Genomic DNA, 19,173 nt, shown 5'->3' with positions numbered 1-19,173 from the left:
CTGCTGTCACCTGAGTAGTGCAGCCCCAATGCGCGTTTCGTGTGGGCTTCCGCGGGGGGTTATACCTGTTAAGTCAGCTATTTCACTTTGTCTACTTTGATTCTTTACTGGATTCTTCATGGTGTTTACCTGTATTGTTGAATAAATTATTATCTATATTTTATCTGGGACTTTTTGTGCTCTTTTTTTTTTTGGCGTTATATGATTATTTGAGAGTGTCTTGAGCTCACATAGCACCCCTACCATATAAATTAAGGGGAATAAATAAATAAGGAAATGTTTTCTGCTCTGAGGCTTGGGTTTCTCACAGCGATCTGATGTAGATCAGTCTGTTCACATAGGCTGCCACGGTTCTCAGCAGTACAAGTCAACTTTTCACAGAACAATGTACTGCCGGGAACGGTGTTCTTTTGTGCTTCAAGATAATCAGAAAACAAACATTTTAAAAAATGCTTGTTCATGATTAGCTTTCAGTAGAAAAGCATCTTAGGGCCTTATTCACACAAGAGTATTTTTGATCAGTATTTTTATTCCAAAACCAGGAATGTCTCCAATATAGAGAACAGGTCACAATCTTTCAATTATACTTTCTCTCATTCAGTTCCACTTCTGGAGGTTGATTACAAACACCGATACAAAATACTGACGTGTGGATAAGCTCTAAGGGAGAGTTTTTGAAATGCCATAAAACTATAATTTTAGCCTTGCCTAATGTCTTTGGCATTTTTTTTTTTAGTTTCCTGTGCCTCTTTGTTTTGCCTGAGATATGGTTTCCACTTCCTTGTCTATGAATCGAGTTTTGTTAGCCAAGGGGGTCAGCTCCTAACAATGATTATTCAGGACGTCAGAATGATCACAGACTGCTCCTGCTTTTTATTTTGCTGTTTCATTCAATCTCATATCAACAGTGCAGCTCATCTCTTCCGACTACTCTGTCAATGGAGCAGTGGGGAGCTGGCTATTAATCAGCATGATATCAGCAGTAATGCCCAGTCAACAGAGCAGAGCAGAAAAGAAGCAAATGATCGGTCAACGTGATGTTGGAGAGTGATCTGTGACAGCTCTGATCTGGCAGAGATTAACGCTGGGCAGCACAGGCAGTTAGATAGGCCTAGAAGTTCTTAGGCCCATAAGATAAAAATAGTCCCTGATAATCTCAGCTTTTCTGTGTGGGTGTCTTATGTTGATCACTCTGCCTTGGCTAACAAGATTATATTTCCATACAGGGAAGAGAGGGCCCTATCTCAGGAAAGGAGACACACAAAAGAAAAAAAAATAGCCACATTTGGGAGAATAGTGACATTGACACCAGGTAAAAAAAAATCACAAACAGGTGCTTCTCACAAAATTAGAATATCATCAAAACGTTAATTTATTTCAGTTCTTCAATACAAATAGTGAAACTCATATTACATAGAGTCATTACAAACAGAGTGATCTATTTCATATGTTTATTTCTGTTAATGTTGATGATTATGGCTTGCAGCCATTGAAAACCGAAAAGTCATTATCTCAGTAAATTAGAATAATTAACAAAAAACACCTGTAAAGGCTTCCTAAGTGTTTAAAAAGGTCCCTTAGTCTGTTTCAATAGGCTCCACAATCATGGGAAAGACTGCTGACTTGACAGATGTCCAGAAGGCAGTCACTGACTCACTCCACAAGGAGGGTAAGCCACAAAAGGTCATTGCTAAAGAAGCTGTCTGTTCACAGAGTGCTGTATCCAAGCATATTAATGGAAAGTTGAGTGGAAGGAAAAAGTGTGGTAGAAACAGGTGCACAAGCAACCGGGATAAGCGCAGCCTTGAAAGGATTGTTAGGAAAAGGCCATTCAAAAATTTGGTGGAGATTCACAAGGAGTGGACCTCTGCTGTAGTCATTGCCTCAAGAGCCACCACACACAGACGTATCCAGGACATGGACTACAAGTGTCGCATTCCTTGTGTCAAGCCACTCATGACCAATAGACAACGCCAGAAGCGTCTTACCTGGGCCAAGGAGAAAAAGAACTGGACTGCTGCTCATTGGTCCAAGGTGTTGTTTTCAGATTAATGTAAATTTTGCATTTAATTTGGAAACCAAGGTCCCAGAGACTGGAGGAAGAGTGGAGAGGCCACAATCCAAGCTGCTTGAGATCTAGTGTGAAGCTTCCACAATCAGTGATGGTTTGGGGAACCATGAAAATTCCATTCTCCAGCAGGACTTGGCACCTGTCCACACTGACAAGCGCATCAATAACTGTGCTTGATTTCCAGCAAACTCGCCCAACCTTAACCCCATAAAGCATCTATGGGTTATTGTCAAGAGGAAGAGATGAGAGACACCAGACCCAACAATGCAGATGAGCTGAAGCCTGCTATCAAAGCAACCTGGGCTTCCATAACACCTCAGCAGTGCCACAGGCTGATCGCCTCCATGTCACGCTACATTGATGCAATAATTGATGCAAAAGGAGCCCCGACCAAGTATTGAGTGTATTTACTGAACCTACATTTCAGTAGGCCATCATTTTAAAATCATTTTTCATGCTGGTGTTACAAAGTATTCTAATTTACTGAGATAATGACTTTTGGGTTTTTATTGTCTGTAGGCCATAATCATCAACAGTAACAGAAAAAAAACACTCGAAACAGATCACTCTATTTGTAATGACTCTATATAATATAGGTCTAAGTCATATTGCAAGACTCGGGTTGATTGTGACTTGTAGGATCACTACTTCCAATAGGTGGCGCTATAGCGTTCAAATCCTCTTTTTCTCTGAAGAGGCAATTTGCATATCTATATAATATATAAGTTTCACTTTTTGTATTGAAGAACTGAAATAAATTACCAGTTTGATATTCTAATTTTGTGAGAAGCACCTGTATTTATAGCAAATGAAATGTTCTCTTTAAATATTAGCAATAAGTAAAATAGCAACATTAACATTTTTCTTGCATTTTTATCAACAATGTATTCTAGCCATATTCCCACTTAAAAGGCATGGGAGGAATTTGGCTGATTACATGAATCTTATGAACACAATTACTGCAAAATATTGGCTTTCGCCATATACAGGTCCTTCTCAAAAAATTAGCATATAGTGTTAAATTTCATTATTTACCATAATGTAATGATTAAACTTTCATATATTATAGATTCATTATCCACCAACTGAAATTTGTCAGGTCTTTTATTGTTTTAATACTGATGATTTTGGCATACAACTCCTGATAACCTAAAAAACCTGTCTCAATAAATTAGCATATCAAGAAAAGGTTCTCTAAACGACCTATTACCCTAATCTTCTGAATCAACTAATTAACTCTAAACACATGCAAAAGATACCTGAGGCTTTTATAAACTCCTTGCCTGGTTCACTACTCAAAACCCCCATCATGGGTAAGACTAGCGACCTGACAGATGTCAAGAAGGCCATCATTGACACCCTCAAGCAAGAGGGTAAGACCCAGAAAGAAATTTCTCAACAAATAGGCTGTTCCCAGAGTGCTGTATCAAGGCATCTCAATGGTAAGTCTGTTGGAAGGAAACAATGTGGCAGAAAACGCTGTACAACGAGAAGAGGAGACCGGACCCCGAGGAAGATTGTGGAGAAGGACCGATTCCAGACCTTGGGGAACCTGAGGAAGCAGTGGACTGAGTCTGGTGTGGAAACATCCAGAGCCACCGTGCACAGGCGTGTGCAGGAAATGGGCTACAGGTGCCGCATTCCCCAGGTAAAGCCACATTTGAACCATAAACAGCGGCAGAGGCGCCTGACCTGGGCTACAGAGAAGCAGCACTGGACTGTTGCTAAGTGGTCCCAAGTACTTTTTTCTGATGAAAGCAAATTTTGCATGTCATTCGGAAATCAAGGTGCCAGAGTCTGGAGGAAGACTGGGGAGAAGGAAATGCCAAAATGCCTGAAGTCCAGTGTCAAGTACCCACAGTCAGTGATGGTGTGGGGTGCCATGTCAGCTGCTGGTGTTGGTCCACTGTGTTTCATCAAGGGCAGGGTCAATGCAGCTAGCTATCAGGAGATTTTGGAGCACTTCATGCTTCCATCGGCTGAAATGCTTTATGGAGATGAAGATTTCATTTTTCAGCACGACCTGGCACCTACTCACAGTGCCAAAACCACTGGTAAATGGTTTACTGACCATGGTATTACTGTGCTCAATTGGCCTGCCAACTCTCCTGACCTGAACCCCATAGAGAATCTGTGGGATATTGTGAAGAGAAAGTTGAGAGACGCAAGACCCAACACTCTGGATGAGCTTAAGGCCGCTATTGAAGCATCCTGGGCCTCCATAACATCTCAGCAGTGTCACAGGCTGATTGCCTCCATGCCACGCCGCATTGAAGCAGTCATTTCTGCCAAAGGATTCCCGACCAAGTATTGAGTGCATAACTGAACATTATTATTTGATGGTTTTTTTGTTTGTTATTAAAAAACACTTTTATTTGATTGGATGGGTGAAATATGCTAATTTATTGAGACAGGTTTTTTGGGTTATCAGGAGTTGTATGCCAAAATCATCAGTATTAAAACAATAAAAGACCTGACAAATTTCAGTTGGTGGATAATGAATCTATAATATATGAAAGTTTAATTGTAATCATTACATTATGGTAAATAATGAAATTTAACACTATATGCAAATTTTTTGAGAAGGACCTGTAATTAAACAGATAATGGGAATAGAATCTTGCTAAAAAAAAACAAGAATTCTTATAATATATTATAATTTATTTATCAGATAGGTAATTAGTTTTAAATAAAAAATATGCAGGTAATTTACCAACTGAAATTCTCACTAATAATACATTATTAGTAATATAGGCACTTAAATGTGAAAAAAGGAACGTTAGTCATAAATAGCTTGAACTTTTTGACATGCAGCATATTTAATTAGTTTCCGATTTTAGTGCATGCTTTTTTTTGAAGCTCACAGAAAAAAAGGATGAAATATATGCTTTTAAGACATATGTTCCCATGTCTATGAGGGTCACAGTTACACAAACGCTCCAAGAAACATTGGTACAATGTGCTGTGTCTAGTGCAGGGCAGCGGGGGCAGTGGAAGACTGAAGTCCTTGATGTTTTTTAGATCCCTCTGCTATTAGATCATCATAGATTTATGCTTTTGTGAAATGTATATTCATTTATTGATATTTGTAGAGTTGTACTGTAATAAAAAAAATGATTTTACAACATTGAATTCTGCATCTAAGTCTGGAGTGCGTTAGGCACTACTAAAAATGAACTTGTGAAATATCAGACCGCCTAGAATGTCTTCTCGCTTGACCACTGCAGGAGAAATATATGTTTATCACTGCTCCTCCTTGCTGTGACAATTGATTAAAAGGTTAGCCCAAAACAAAAATGTATTTTAATCCTAAATGTCTGTCTATTTAATGTCATAATCTTACCTCTTTCCTGATATACTTTAATTAAAAAGTCACTATCGTTCCAACACCACTCAAGGGGTAGAGGCTGTGGTCACTGCCACAGCCTCTGCTCCCAGCCTGATATGAAGCGTCAATAGTGACTGGCATTTCAGGGCTGGTCCCTGCTCTACTAAGCATGCATTGGTGGTCACTTCCGATGTATGTTCAGTAGGATCTTTTCATTGTACAATATTTTCTTTGATGCACAATAACAGTGCACTCGGTCGCCGGCTCCGATCTGAAGTGATGGACCAGGAAGAGAGCGTGTTGTCAGTGCGCATTGTAAGAAGAAAATCCTGCAGGAATCAACCTGCCTCGCCTCCATAAGTGACAACAGATGCAGAAGCGGGGCTGGTCTCTGTTCGCAGAATTTGTTCTTTACAATGCACACTGACAGTGCGCTCTGTTGGTGGTCCAAAAATGATGGTCTGAAACTAACATTTATTTTAATGCTAAAAGTATGTTTTTTAATGACATAATCTAAATCTCTTTTCTAATAATAATCTTTATTTTTATATCGTGCTAACATATTCCACAGCGCTTTACAATTTGCACACATTATCATCGTTGTCCCCGATGGGGCTCACAATCTAAATTCAGTATCAGTATGTCTTTGCAGTGTCGGAGGAAACTCACACAAACACACTTGGACATCTCCTTGCAGATGTTGTCCAAGGTGTGATTAGAACCCAGGACTTCAGCGCTGCAATGCTATCCACTGAGCCACCATGCTGCCCTATCAATATACTATAATTAAAAAGTCGCTATTGTTTCCACACTACTCTATCTAATTGCTTTATTTTTTTTTTACTGAATCATGTATGAGATACTTCATTTGAGAATTCCGGTGCATCTCATTTCTAAATATATTGGAAAAGAAATTAGCTTGTGACATTAAACAGACAGACATTTAGAATTAAAATAAATTAGTTTCGGACCACTCCTTTAAGAAATGTTAATAAAGCTGGATCCCAGGGATGAACTAAATGACAGGCTATTTCCAAATAATTTAAAAAGCCTTTTAACTACAGTACATAAAAAAGAGGTAAGACTGTATAGTTGTGATCTTTCGTACCTTTCCTTTGGGCCCGATTCTGAGATAAGAGTTGAGAGATGGTTAGCTTTCACAAATTTATGCTTTTCCAGTACTCTGTTGGGATTTGTTTACACTATATGTGTCTGTATGAGGCCACCCAGTGGTAGTGATGTGAATTGCAGCCTGTCAAGGATTTTCCTGGTATGTCACAATCATTTCTTCAATTTGTTTCATAAGAAATGATAGTTGTTAAGAAAATTTGGGGAGTGGTTGGGATGAACACATCTGTGCAGATCCTGAACCAGTTTTATAAAAATACACTTTTTCAACCCTATAAGGAAGAAAACAGTGATTTATTTAAAATCTACCACATTCTTGGTACAGAATCTGTCCAGGACAGTAAGGAACAGATCATGTACGCCATTGCACTTGAACAAAGCAGCAGGTGCAGCGGTATCGGCCTAGTAAACGTCTCTGCTGTCACTTCTTTCGGCTGGCATTTTGAGTAGTCACTTGAAATTACCCAGAGAACAATGCTTCCTTCTGTGGTGTGTGGCTTATTAAGTGAAGGTTTTAATTAGCGTGTTGCAATGATTAAGATCCGTTTCTAAACAACACGCTAAGAAATACAAAGCTGAATTTTCTTTCATTAATTTATGCGCTCAGGAAAAAAAAAAAATCTTCTTTCACGAAGTAAACCAACAAATTAATCCTTCTCTGCTGGAAACATCTTCATTATTACAAGAGGAACTACGCTGACATTTCACTAGTTTGAAATTACCATGGTTGTAATTAGCAACTGTCATATACAAATAGCCTGAAACTATAGCCGCTGCTGCATACCATAAGACATTATGGAGCCTCCGAAGAAGACACTATAATTGCTTCGTTAGACTGGGGAATCACGGTGTGTATGATGCACTAAAGAAACATTTCTTTATGTGAAATCTAAGCAATTATTCATCACAAATGCTGTACAACTGGTCTTATACGAACCCATTGTAGAGCATGGGACATCTATCAAAGGATAGTGATCACGACCATTGACTTGTTTCCATCGTACCAACACTGACTGTTGAGTCGGCCATGGCAGGACATAGAGAAGATGGCTCATTAATCACTGGCGTGACACAACAAACCATTTTCCTAGAAGTTTAACCTCAGTCCATTTTTTTAAACTGTCTATGTAAATGTTCTGTATAATGGGCTGAAATGGGATGGGGTTAATGTTCTCGAAAAGGGAACAAGAGTAGAAGCAAAAAATTTACTGGGATGGTGTTCACCGGCTGATGTTGCAGCTTCACCCACTAGGCCATGTTCACAGTGCACCACATCTGCGTTTTACACCTATTTATGTTTTCGGCTTACAGATACTGACGTCAAATACTGACTAAATAGTGAAGATGTGAACGAGGCCTTAAAGTGAATGTTGATGAGCGACAGCACTAGACATAGTTCATGGACTAGAATGACCCAACATTTGGAAAACAAAGATTCCTTTCTTAACCTCATGCAAACCCTTAAAGGGAATCTGTCACCAAATCTGAGAGTAGAATAATGTAGGGGCAAAGACCGCGTTTTCTGTGATGTGTCAGCAATGAGGTAGCAAAAACCAGGTGACCGATTCCATGTAAAAGTACATTATTTAATAAAATAATACCAAACCCTGCAGTGTGGTGCCATGTTCTGTAACCTGTGTCTGCTGCTCGGCTGCAGCCTTTACATTACTGCAGACTCTTCAGACAGACTATAGAATTGGCATTGTTCATAATATTTGAATATCATTTTTTTTCTTAAAACACAAGGAACCGATTAATGTGTAGTAATAGTGGTGAAGAACCCCTTTAATTTAAAGGGTGATTGTGTGTCAGGTAATTTTTGAACACTTCAAATTATCAAGGCATAAAGTTCTTACTTTATAATGTACTGAGTCCTTGATCTCATGGTTTGTATAAGCTGTAAACGCAAGGCAGTGCTTCCAATACATGACTGGTTATCGCAGGGGTGTCAAACTGCATTCCTCGAGGGCTGCAAACAGGTCATGTTTTCAGGATTTCCTTGTACTGCACAGGTGATAATTTAATCACCAACTCATTATTTGTGTAGGTGATTAAAGTATCACCTGTGCAGTACAAGGAAATCCTGAAAACATGACCTGTTTGCAGCCCTCGAGGAATGCAGTTTGACACCCCTGGGTTATCGCTATCACCTCTATAGATACCAGATGGTGGGTGACATTATTACAGTGTTCATTGGGAAGCAATCATCACAAAATTATCATTTAAATCTGTTTTTTTGTATTATATTCATTTTGTCTCTTTTTGCATATCTTTATATAATAATAATAATAATTATAATCTTGCAATTTAAAGGGTATGTGCACACGTCAGGATTTCTTACAGAAATTTCCTGACAAAAACCGGACATTTCTGCCAGAAATCCGCATGCGTTTTTTTTCGTGTTTTTGACACATTTTTTGCGCGTTTTTGTGCGTTTTATTGTGCTTTTTCCCCCAATGCATTAAATAGCATGAAAAACGTGAAAAAAAAACGCAAAATTAATGAACATGCTGTTTTTTTTACCGCAATGCGTTTTTTCGCGAATAAAAAACGCATCATGTGCACAAAAATTGCAGAATGCATTCTAAATGATAGGATACATATGTCTGCATTTTTAATGCGGTTTTATAGCATTTTTATCGCGAAAAAAACGTGCAAAAAAGGCAAAAAAACCTGAACATGTGCACATACCCTCACACTGTCCACTGGGGATTTTCTGATTCATACTTTCAGGAAGAGTTTTCAGCAAACTTCTTATCCTCAGAGGCAGGATTACAGTGACAGGTGATGACACAGGGTCCACCTTTCATAATAGGCGATGTCACAGCTGTCCCTGCTTCACAATGACCTTTGCACAAGCTCATTAGATACTTGAGTGCAAATGATAGTGTCAGGTTCTGTTAATTGTGGTTATGTACCTGAAACAACAGGAAGTTATGGTCTAAAAAGGCACCAGTGGACAACGTGAAAATTCTAAGATGTCTAATTATTATTTTTAATTCAGATTGTGATATGGAAAAAAAAATATTTGCCCCCCAAAAATTAAAAAAAAATACATCTTACATGAAAAAAACCTGATTTAAAATATAAGTCATTTTCTGACGATAGCTTCCCACAGACCCTGGGTAACATTGTAAAAGCAGGTTAGCTCTATATGCTGTACGTCATGCGGAGAAGGCACTGTGCCTGGTCTGTGCTTCAGGGCATGGAATTGTGGAAGGACAAAACAACCGGATAATTAATTTATTCAGAGGTGGGATTATCATCATTCACTACTGGAATAGCTGTAAAACTATAATAGGTTGTCACTTTATGGAACATTTGATGTGCTGGCACCTTAATATAGGGAGCTGCCTAGTTAATGCAAGATTTGTATTCATTCATTGGATGTAAAGCAGTTAAAACACTTTCCAGATATCTCAAGGTGACACCAATATAGGTGCCATAAATTACTGCTGTACAGGACCATTGTCCCACAGTAGAGAAGTGTGTTTTCCAAATTTTTTTTTTAATGCTCTTTCGAGCGTCTTACCTTTCCAACATAGAGAGGGTCTGTTCCCGTGTATTCCTCCAAAACAAAGAACTGGTTCCACACCCAGCTTCTCTTCAGCCGATTGTGCTGCAACTGATTATTCAGGGATTTATCATCCAATTCTCTGATTAGATGATGAGTGGAAGAGCCAAAAACTCCATTTGTCAAGTCCAACAACATCATGTAGTAAATGTAGACGCCTTGTCCGGGATAATTCTTCAAATGTCGCATTCTCTTGTGATCTCTTTTAGTTTTAATTAATAAAAGTGCGGTACAAGTCGATATCAAATAAATACAGTAGGAAAAAAAGTGGTTTGATCCTTTGTCTTTGAAAGTAGTCCTAACAGCAGATACCTGAGAAGACGAGAAAGAATAAAGCAGAATAAAGTCAAATGATATCATCAGTGGAAATAATGATATTTTCTGCTACAAAATGTGGAGTCTTTCGCATGGGTAGAATGATAATAAAATATGAACAGTATGTTTAGGAACAAAGAGGCCTGTTATCTTCCTATATACAACAAAGTACCTTTGGACACAGGCACACTGGGGGTTGTAGTTAGTGGGGAGGATTACTTCACTTTGGTTACTTTGATTACGACAGGGTTCCACTGTATTATTGATTTGCCGGAGTTAACAGCGTGCTCTCACAAATACAGTATTTATGATCTGAGGAGCCCTTTGAAACTGCTGAATATAAGCATTCGCTTCCAGAAAATAGAATACCTACCAAGCAATTTCCAAGGGCATCTGCTTTTTTTTTTTTTTCTTCTTTTTTTCTAAATATATATTTTGTTGAGACACAAAAGCATATAGCGGTTATTTTTATGGCAAATCTGTATCATTCCTGACCTTAATTACTATTTTACGCTTGCTGTGGCATTGAATGTCACATGAATTGCAGTTTTCCGGAGACGTGCATCGGTACAGATAATGCAGGGGCACAGCCCAGATCTGAATGGTCAGTTAATCATTATGTGATCCACATGGGAGATTGGGGGGTTTGACAGTCATATGCCATTGTACGATATTGTGCCAGTCAGACGAACAGGTTTTCTTTCTTTAGTCTGAAAGCCTTGTTTAGGTAAAGGAATGTGGACCTCCAATGCAGGAAGCTCTCTCATCAGTCAAGGGTCTTTTGTTGTCTTGAAGTCAGATTAGCTGGTGACCTCACTTGGAGCTATTGAGGAGGGAAAACTTTTTCTTTCTCGGTTTTGTGAAACTTAATGAGGTGGCATTGCGCTCAAGTTACTCTGTCAAAACACTCTGAACATCTTTTATAGCAATAGCGTTGCGATGCTCAGTTTAAAGGCCCTTAAGTCAATTCTCCTTCTGCTTCCTCTCTTGTCCTCTCTCCATCTGGCTCGCACAAGCAATTATAGCAATGTTTATTTATGATTTGGCAACTTAGTGGCAATACATTTTACAACTTTTTTTTTGTACTTTAATTTATTGGCAGCAACTGAACAGCTGCGTGTCTCCAAGAAAGGCATTATGTATACAATTTCCCTTTAATTCCCACTTCTAAAGAATTCAATACAGCTGCGCTGCAAATAACAGAAAATAATATTAAAGGGAACCTGTCATGTTGAAAATGGTTACTGTTCTGCAGACAGAATAATATACTATAGAGCAGGAGCAGTTGATCAGATTGATACATATTTTTGTAGGACAATTTCAGTATAACTTGCGTTTTGCTTACTGAAATCCCTAGTGTTTGTAAGCACATGAGTCCAGTGGATGGTCCTATGCAATGATTGACAGTCTTCCCTGTATGAAATACATGTGAATGTAAAAATGCATGTCATACATCCATCTCCCTCTTAGGCCTGTTTCACACATCAGTGGCTCCGGTACGTGAGGTGACAGGTTCCTCGCGTACCGGAGACACTGACTCATGTAGACACATCAAAATAAATGTGTCTCTGTACATGTCAGCGTGTTTTCATGGACTGTGTGTCCATGTGCTAAACACGGAGACATGTCCGCGTTTCTCCGGCAGCATGGTCCGCAAAGCGTCCCGCACACGTGCACACGGAAAACAGTGTGCTCTCTCCTCTGTGTGCACGTACCGCCGCAGGAGAAACAACGCTACAGTTAAGCGCTGTCCCCTGCTTTTGGTGCTGAAGCCGGCATTCATTCCTTCTCCCCAGCAGCATTCGCTGGAGAGAAGGAATGAAAAATCAAGTTTTTTTTTGTTAAAAATAAAGTTTGGGGTCACCTACCGCTTCCCACCCCCCGTGCGCCCGCCCGCGTGCAGAGAAATACTCACCCAGCTCCCGCGATGCCTCCTCTCAGCGCTGGCAGCCTGTCCTGTGTGAGCGGTCATGTGGTACCGCTCATTACAGTGATGAATATGCGGCTCCACCCCTATGGCAGCATGAGACTGGCCTTACTAAGCTTTCCTTTTTCCAATCTATTCTGAATGCAGGAATCAGGGTCATATTTTCCAGCGACCACACCAGTTCCTCAACCCTATGTCAGTCATTGCACTGGTTGCCCATCTGCTACAGAAAACAACATAAACTTATCACACTCACCCACAAAGCTATCCACAGTTCTGCACCATCTTTGATCTCTGTCCTCACCTTCTTGCAATATCCTTTCGGTGTTTTTCATTCTGTTAATGATCTAAGACCAATGTCCTCTATAATCCAAACCTCCCTCTCCCATCTTTATGCCTTTTCTCGTGCTGTCTAGTCATCTGGAGTAAATTATCCCAGACAATCTGATTATTTCCCAGTATCCACAGTTTTAAGGGTGCCCTAAGAACACGTCATTGTAAACTGGCCTATCACAACACCTCACTAGTCTAACTGGTCCATGTTCTTGTTTACTAAATTTACCTTAGAGTCTGGTCCTTATTAATATAATCTGCTTCTTTGCCCTCAATGCACTCTGTAGCACATTGTACAGGATGAAGACTTATTTTACTTGAATACTCCTATTTCCTATCATGATGGCTGGATCATATGTGACAAGCACTGTTAACCTCTTGTGCCTTTCCGATTTTCTTATAGATTGTAAACTTGTGAATAGGACCCTTACTCTTTAAATTGTAGTAATATGTATTACTCTGTAATATCTTACATTGTTTGCACAAGTACTCTCTTAATTTTAATGTGCCGAGGAGTATGTTTGTACTATAGAAATAAAATTATTATTATTTATGTGTTATTTATTATATGCATACAAACTCCATGGATACTAGTGAATAAAATACAAGTGATGCTGAGTCTTTTCCAAGAAACTTACTGTATACACCACTCCACACAGCATCTCCTTCTATACCATAGTGTCCACAGATTGAACTGCATGTCCAATGTAATTGGTTCCCTATGAGGTTCAAGCTTTAGTGTGCATTCAATTATTTGTCACACTGAAAAACAAATCGGATGCGAGTGATCTCAGTTTGTGTACAGTGATTATGTGTATCTTTGCCAGCCTTGATGAAGAGTCTTCTGGATGTGTCATGCCTCTTAATGAATTTGACGTATTTTTCTGTTGCCGTGCGCCACCACCAGAAATGTACTCCAGCCAGTTTAAATTTTTGCTAATTTTGTGGTGTAAATTATGATACATTTTCTGGCCGCGCACAGCAACTCCCCCATTTTCTTGGGGCTAGTCCCAGTTTTCAAAAGAGTTTGTTGGGACTGACATAAAGGTAAAAAAAAAAATTCACAACAATACTTTGTGCACAAATTTTGCAACATTTGAAACCATTTCATGTCAAAATTTCAGAAATAAATCTTTGCTGAATTGGCCCCTAATTTCGTTGAACAGACATATCCACACCAAAGGGTATTCTTCACAATAAGACTGTTAACTTGATACATTTTTGTTTGACACCAATTGTCAGCAATGTCTGTATCCAATTTACCTGTTGTACCAATACGTTTGTGTATTTTTTCCTTCAAGCTCTAAAGAGCAAGCCCAGGCCTCAAAGGTCACAGTGCATTGTAACATCGTAACGTCACCATGAGCCATAACCTTCGAGGCCTGGTTGTGGTCATAAACCTTGAACTATAGTAAAGACACTAGGCGTTAGAAGTCATGGTACTTTGTAGCATCACAACTCACTATGACCTCTGAGGTTGGGTTGTCACCTGTAGCACTGTACTTGACTAAAGACAGCAGGTCTCTTTGGTAATGTCATAATGTTGTGATGTCATGACTAGTGTTGAGCATTCTGATACTGCAAATATCGGGTATCGGCCAATATTTGCGGTATCGGAATTTCGATACTGAGTTCTGATACTTTTGTAATATTGAATACCGGAATCGGAAGTTCCCATAATGCTATGAGCCAGTTTGATTTAATTTAGCCAATGAGGAATCCTAAGAAGTGTGGGCACATCCTGTTATGCATGTTAGGCATGTAACTACTGGCATGGCTGTGATTGGCTGCTGAAATGATGTCATGATGCACTATAAAAGACGCCGCCACCATTTTGGGTTCACTCTGCTGTAAATTCAGTTAGGGACAGGACGCTGTGTTCTAAGTGAGGGCCAGTTTGAGATAGTGATTTGCTTCATTGTGCTTTACCCAGGCTACTGTAGCAACCGCTGTGTGAGAAGCTTTTTTTTGCCTTGCAGCGCTGTTCACGGCTGTGGTCTCTGTGTGTGTGAGTGCAGCTCATGCTGCAGTGTGTTCTGCAGCCACATCTGGTTGTAGTTTCCTCAGCGTGCGTCACTGCCTCATACTGTTCTATTGTCCTTTTTTGATTTTGTACTGCTGCACATTTTTGCTGATTTCTCCTATTATTGTGTTTCCATCCGTATCCAGCTAGATAGCATGCAAACACTATATAGGAGTAGATAGAGGAGCTTTTCTGCAGCCTTGCAGCGCTATTCATGGCTGTCTGCAAGGTCTGTGTGTGTGAGTGCAGCTCTCGCTGCAGTGTGTTCTGCAGCCACATCTGGTTGTAGTCCGCTCAGCGTGCGTCACTGCCTCATACATTGCCCTTTTTTCATTAGTGCAGCCCATTTTTCCTGATTTCTCCCATTAGTGGTGTGTTTCCATCCGTATCCAGCTAGATTGCGTGTACTATATAGGAGTAGATAGAGGAGTCTTTCTGCAGCCTTGTGCCCTGCAACCCCAGCCAGATTAGTATTAGCCTATTTTTTGGAGCCTCATCTATTGCATTGTAGGTTACCATCCTGCATTGTAATAGCTACAAAAAGTTTGTGATACTATCGGTTTTAAATCTTTGGGCGCATCTATTTTTTTTGTCCAAAAAAAACCTAAATAAAGTACACCAAACACTCCACTTTACAGTTGTGTAGGCCACATTAGCTCATATTAAAGTCTAGTCCACACTTTATAATATTAGTGCTTCTTATACCTGTTAGCAGCTGTTCAGGAATAAGCACCCTAACCCCTTAGTACTTTTCTGTCTATCTTTATCAGTCTACCAAGATGAAGAAGGCAGCGAGTAAGGTACGTGGTCGTGGGCGTGGAGTTTCTGCAGGGAGAGGACGTGGGGATTCTGTGCCTGCTGCGGGTACCAGTGACTCAGCATCCCCCAGTTTTACCAGGGAACAGTCTTTTATGCGCAGCTTTGTAGGAGCTCGCGTACCCCACTGCTGCGGGATGAACAAATTGAAGCCGTTGTCAGATGGAAGGCAGCTAACGCATCGACTTCAATTAGTGCCACATCTTCTCAGGTCCAGAGCACTGAAGAGCACCCATCTGTCTCTTCAGCACCTGCCAAATTGCCAAGGCAGTCAGAGAGCCCTGGACAGGAGCCATCTCTACTTCTGTTCTCTGAATCTCTTGGCTTGGAAAGAGGGGGCCAGCCAAGCAGCATTCGAGAAATGGAAGAAGAGGCAGTATGCAGTGATGTACAACTGCTTTGTCTCTCTGAATCTGAAGAGGCGAGTGGGCCAGTGCCTACGGTCAGCACACCTCAGAACGCATCTGATGATGAGACTTAGGTGCCACTTTCTGGTGCGTACTGGGCAGCCGAGAGGAAGGTGGTGGGAGCAGCTCTGAGGAAGAGATTCCCCGAATGGCCTAAAAAGGAGGGAGAGGGAGGGGGCAGACTGGGTTGCCTGTAGCCTCCACTTCGGCACCCATTAGGAGCATGCCTCTTCCAAAACCCAAAATGGGCACTCCCAAGACTTGCAGTGTCTGGTCCTTTTTTGACACAGTTGCACATGACATTTGCTTTGTCAAATGCAAGCTGTGTCATCAGAAAGTGAAAAGAGGGAAAAGTGTCAGCAACCTCAATACCACAAATATGTGGAAACATGTGCGGACCAAGCACGTGGTGGTGTTACAAAAACACACTGAAGACCTAGGCCAACCCACAGCGCCACCTACCACCTCTTCAGCTTGTGTTGTAGCCTCTTCCTCCAGCTCATACACAGCTGGTTCGGCTTCCTCACAGGATCGCCATGGAAGAACCTCTGGCACTGTTGTACAGAGACCCAGTGTCATTCCACCCACAGCACCATCCTCACACTCCCAGCCCAGTCTACAGTGGCCATTCTCGGCAAACCACCCCTGAGCACAGGCTCTGAATGCTGGCATTGCAAAACTACTGTCCCTTGAAATGCTATCATTCAGGCTGGTGGAGACTGACACCTTCCGTAACTTCATAGCATTGGCAGTCCCACAATACAACGTACCCAGCCACTTTTACTTCAGCAGGCAAGCCGTCCCTGCCCTGCAAAAACATGTGGAGGGAAACATTAAACATGCGCTACTAAATGCCATCAGTAGCAAAGTCCACCTGACCACCAATGCGTGGACCAGTCACCATAGACAGGGCTGATACCTTTCCCTCACTGCCCATTGGGTAAATGTTGTGGAACCGGGTACAGATCTTGAGAGAGGCGCTGTACGTGTTCTGCCAACTCTAAGGATTGCAGGAATCCAGTCTGTACACATTGACTCCTCATACTCCAGTTCCTCTGAATCACCACTGCAGGAGCCGTCACGGTCTACCTCCACCTTGACCCGTGAACGCTTACCTGTTATGACCAATATGAGTTCAGCCGTGGCCAAACGTCAACAGGCCGTATTGAAATTGATTTCTTTGGGGAATCGAAGCCACACAGCGCAGGAGCTCTGGAATGCCATCAAGCAGGAGAGCGACGTGTGGTTTGTGCCAGCGAATTTCCAGCCAGGCATGGTAGTGTGTGACAATGGCCAAAATCTGGTGGCAGCTCTAGCCCTAGGCAACCTCACTCACATCCCATGTCTGGCACATGTGCTCAACTTGGTCATGCAGAGTTTTTTGAGGAACTATCCGAATCTTGATGCACTGCTGCACAAGGTCCGCATAGAGTGTGCTCACTTCTGGCGTTCCAGCATGGCAAGATCGTGCATTGCAGCTCTGCAGTGCCGATTCCACCTTCCGGAACATCGTATCATATGTGACCTACCCACCAGGAATTCAACCTTACATATGTTGGAGCGGTTGTGTGAGCAGCAGGTAGCAGTAATGGAGTACCAGCTGCATCAGGCGCAAACAAGTAGCGTAAAATGCGGGAGTGTAAAATGCGGAAATACCAAGACACACTGGTGCGTTCCATTATTTTCTCCATTCCAACCGAGAGCAGTGCTGATAGTGCTTTACAAAGAAGCTCAGTGCGTCGAGGCAGTGAAGGAAGCCCTGTACAAAGAGGGAGCAGAAGCAGCGCCTTAGCACAAGGCAAGACCAGTCTGGCTCAAATGTGGCAAAGTTTTGTGTGCCCACCACAAATGTCTACACCATCACAGATGGCTCGTCAGCAGGAGGCAACGTTTCCGTCAGATGGTGACAGACTACATGTCTTGCCCTCTCAGTGTACTCCCAGATGGCTCTTCCCCCTTCAAGTTTTGCGTCTCTAAGCTGGATACATGGCCAGAGCTTAGCCAGTATGCATTGGAGGTGCTGGCTTGCCCTGCTGCTAGTGTATTATAGCAACTTGTCTTTAGTGCCGCAGGTGGTGTACTAACAGACCGTCGCATGCGACTATCCTCCGATAACGTTGACCAGCTTACTTTTCTGAAAAAGAACAAGGCCTGGATCTCACTGGAATTTGCCACTCTTCCAGATTAAATAATTGGTTGGCAACAGTATCCAGGTCTCCCATTGTGTTCATGTTTCTACCACCTGAACTGTAATCCCTGGGTTCCAACACCACCAGTTGCTGCTCAGAAGTGCTGTCTGTACAGTCAACACTTGCTCCTGTGTTATTGGGATTCAGTAACGCCATCTGCTCCCCTGCTGTGTGCGGCAATTTCTCCTGCTCAGTCCACTCTCACACTGCAACGATATTAAACTGCCTCCAATTAGGCCTCAGCCTACACTCTGTTTCTAGCATTGACCCTGGGCTCCAACACTGCCAGTTGCTGCTCAGAAGTGCCGTCTGCACAGTCAACACTTGCTGCTGTGTTATTAGGGTTCAGTAACGTCAGCTGCTCCCCTGCTGTGAATCCTGCAATTTCCCCTGATCCGTCCACACTCACACTACTACAGATATTAAAGGGAACCTGTCCCCCCCAGGCATTTGTAACTAAAAGAGCCACCTTGTGCAGCACTAATGCTGCATTTGGACAAGGTGGTCTTTTAGTTATGCTCCTTTCACACGCTGAACTAAACACTTAGAAAATGTGTCCCCTCATACTGTGAAAGTCCCGGAGGCGGGACTTTCCGTCCTAATCAGAAGCAGCACAGCCGTTATTCATACCCCCTTGGCGCCGGGTGCCACCTCCTGAGCGCCGGGCCTCTCTGACCTTTCCCGGTGCCTGCGCACTACAGTACTTTGCTCTGCCCTCAACAGGGCAGACAAAGTACACCTGCACTAAAGCCGCAGCGTGAAGACCAGAAGAGGACGTCATCTGATGAAGATGGGAGGCGCCGGACCCGGACCAACAGCGGGACCACCCCTGGGTGAGTATAATCTTACGTCTTTTTCTCATCTTTTAGGATACATCGGGGGCTTATCTACAGCATTCCAGAATGCTGTAGATAAGCCCCTGATGCCGGTGGGCTTACCTCTTGGGGGTGACAGGTTCCCTTTAATTCCGATATTTGTGTCCCATTGACTTGAATTGGTTTCCAGTATCGGTATCAGCGATATATCGGCCGATCCAATCCGATACCAATATTTTCGGATATT

The 19,173-nt window shown here is 41.8% G+C and overlaps 1 protein-coding gene across 2 annotated transcripts in view; it reads right to left on the bottom strand.

Moving 5' to 3' along the window:
* CDH20 (cadherin 20) overlaps positions 1-19,173 on the bottom strand; it is a 762,886-nt gene that overhangs the window by 108,903 nt on the left and 634,810 nt on the right. For both annotated transcript variants that reach the window (XM_069730620.1, XM_069730619.1), the window contains one exon: positions 10,060-10,413. In XM_069730620.1, coding sequence (XP_069586721.1) covers positions 10,060-10,290 — 231 coding nt within the window. In that variant the 5' untranslated portion in view covers positions 10,291-10,413. The remainder of the gene's footprint in view (positions 1-10,059; positions 10,414-19,173) is intronic.

The sequence above is a fragment of the Ranitomeya imitator genome, chromosome 6, assembly GCF_032444005.1.
Source record: "Ranitomeya imitator isolate aRanImi1 chromosome 6, aRanImi1.pri, whole genome shotgun sequence".
NCBI lineage: Eukaryota > Metazoa > Chordata > Amphibia > Anura > Dendrobatidae > Ranitomeya > Ranitomeya imitator.
This window is presented reverse-complemented; position numbering and strand designations above follow the sequence as displayed.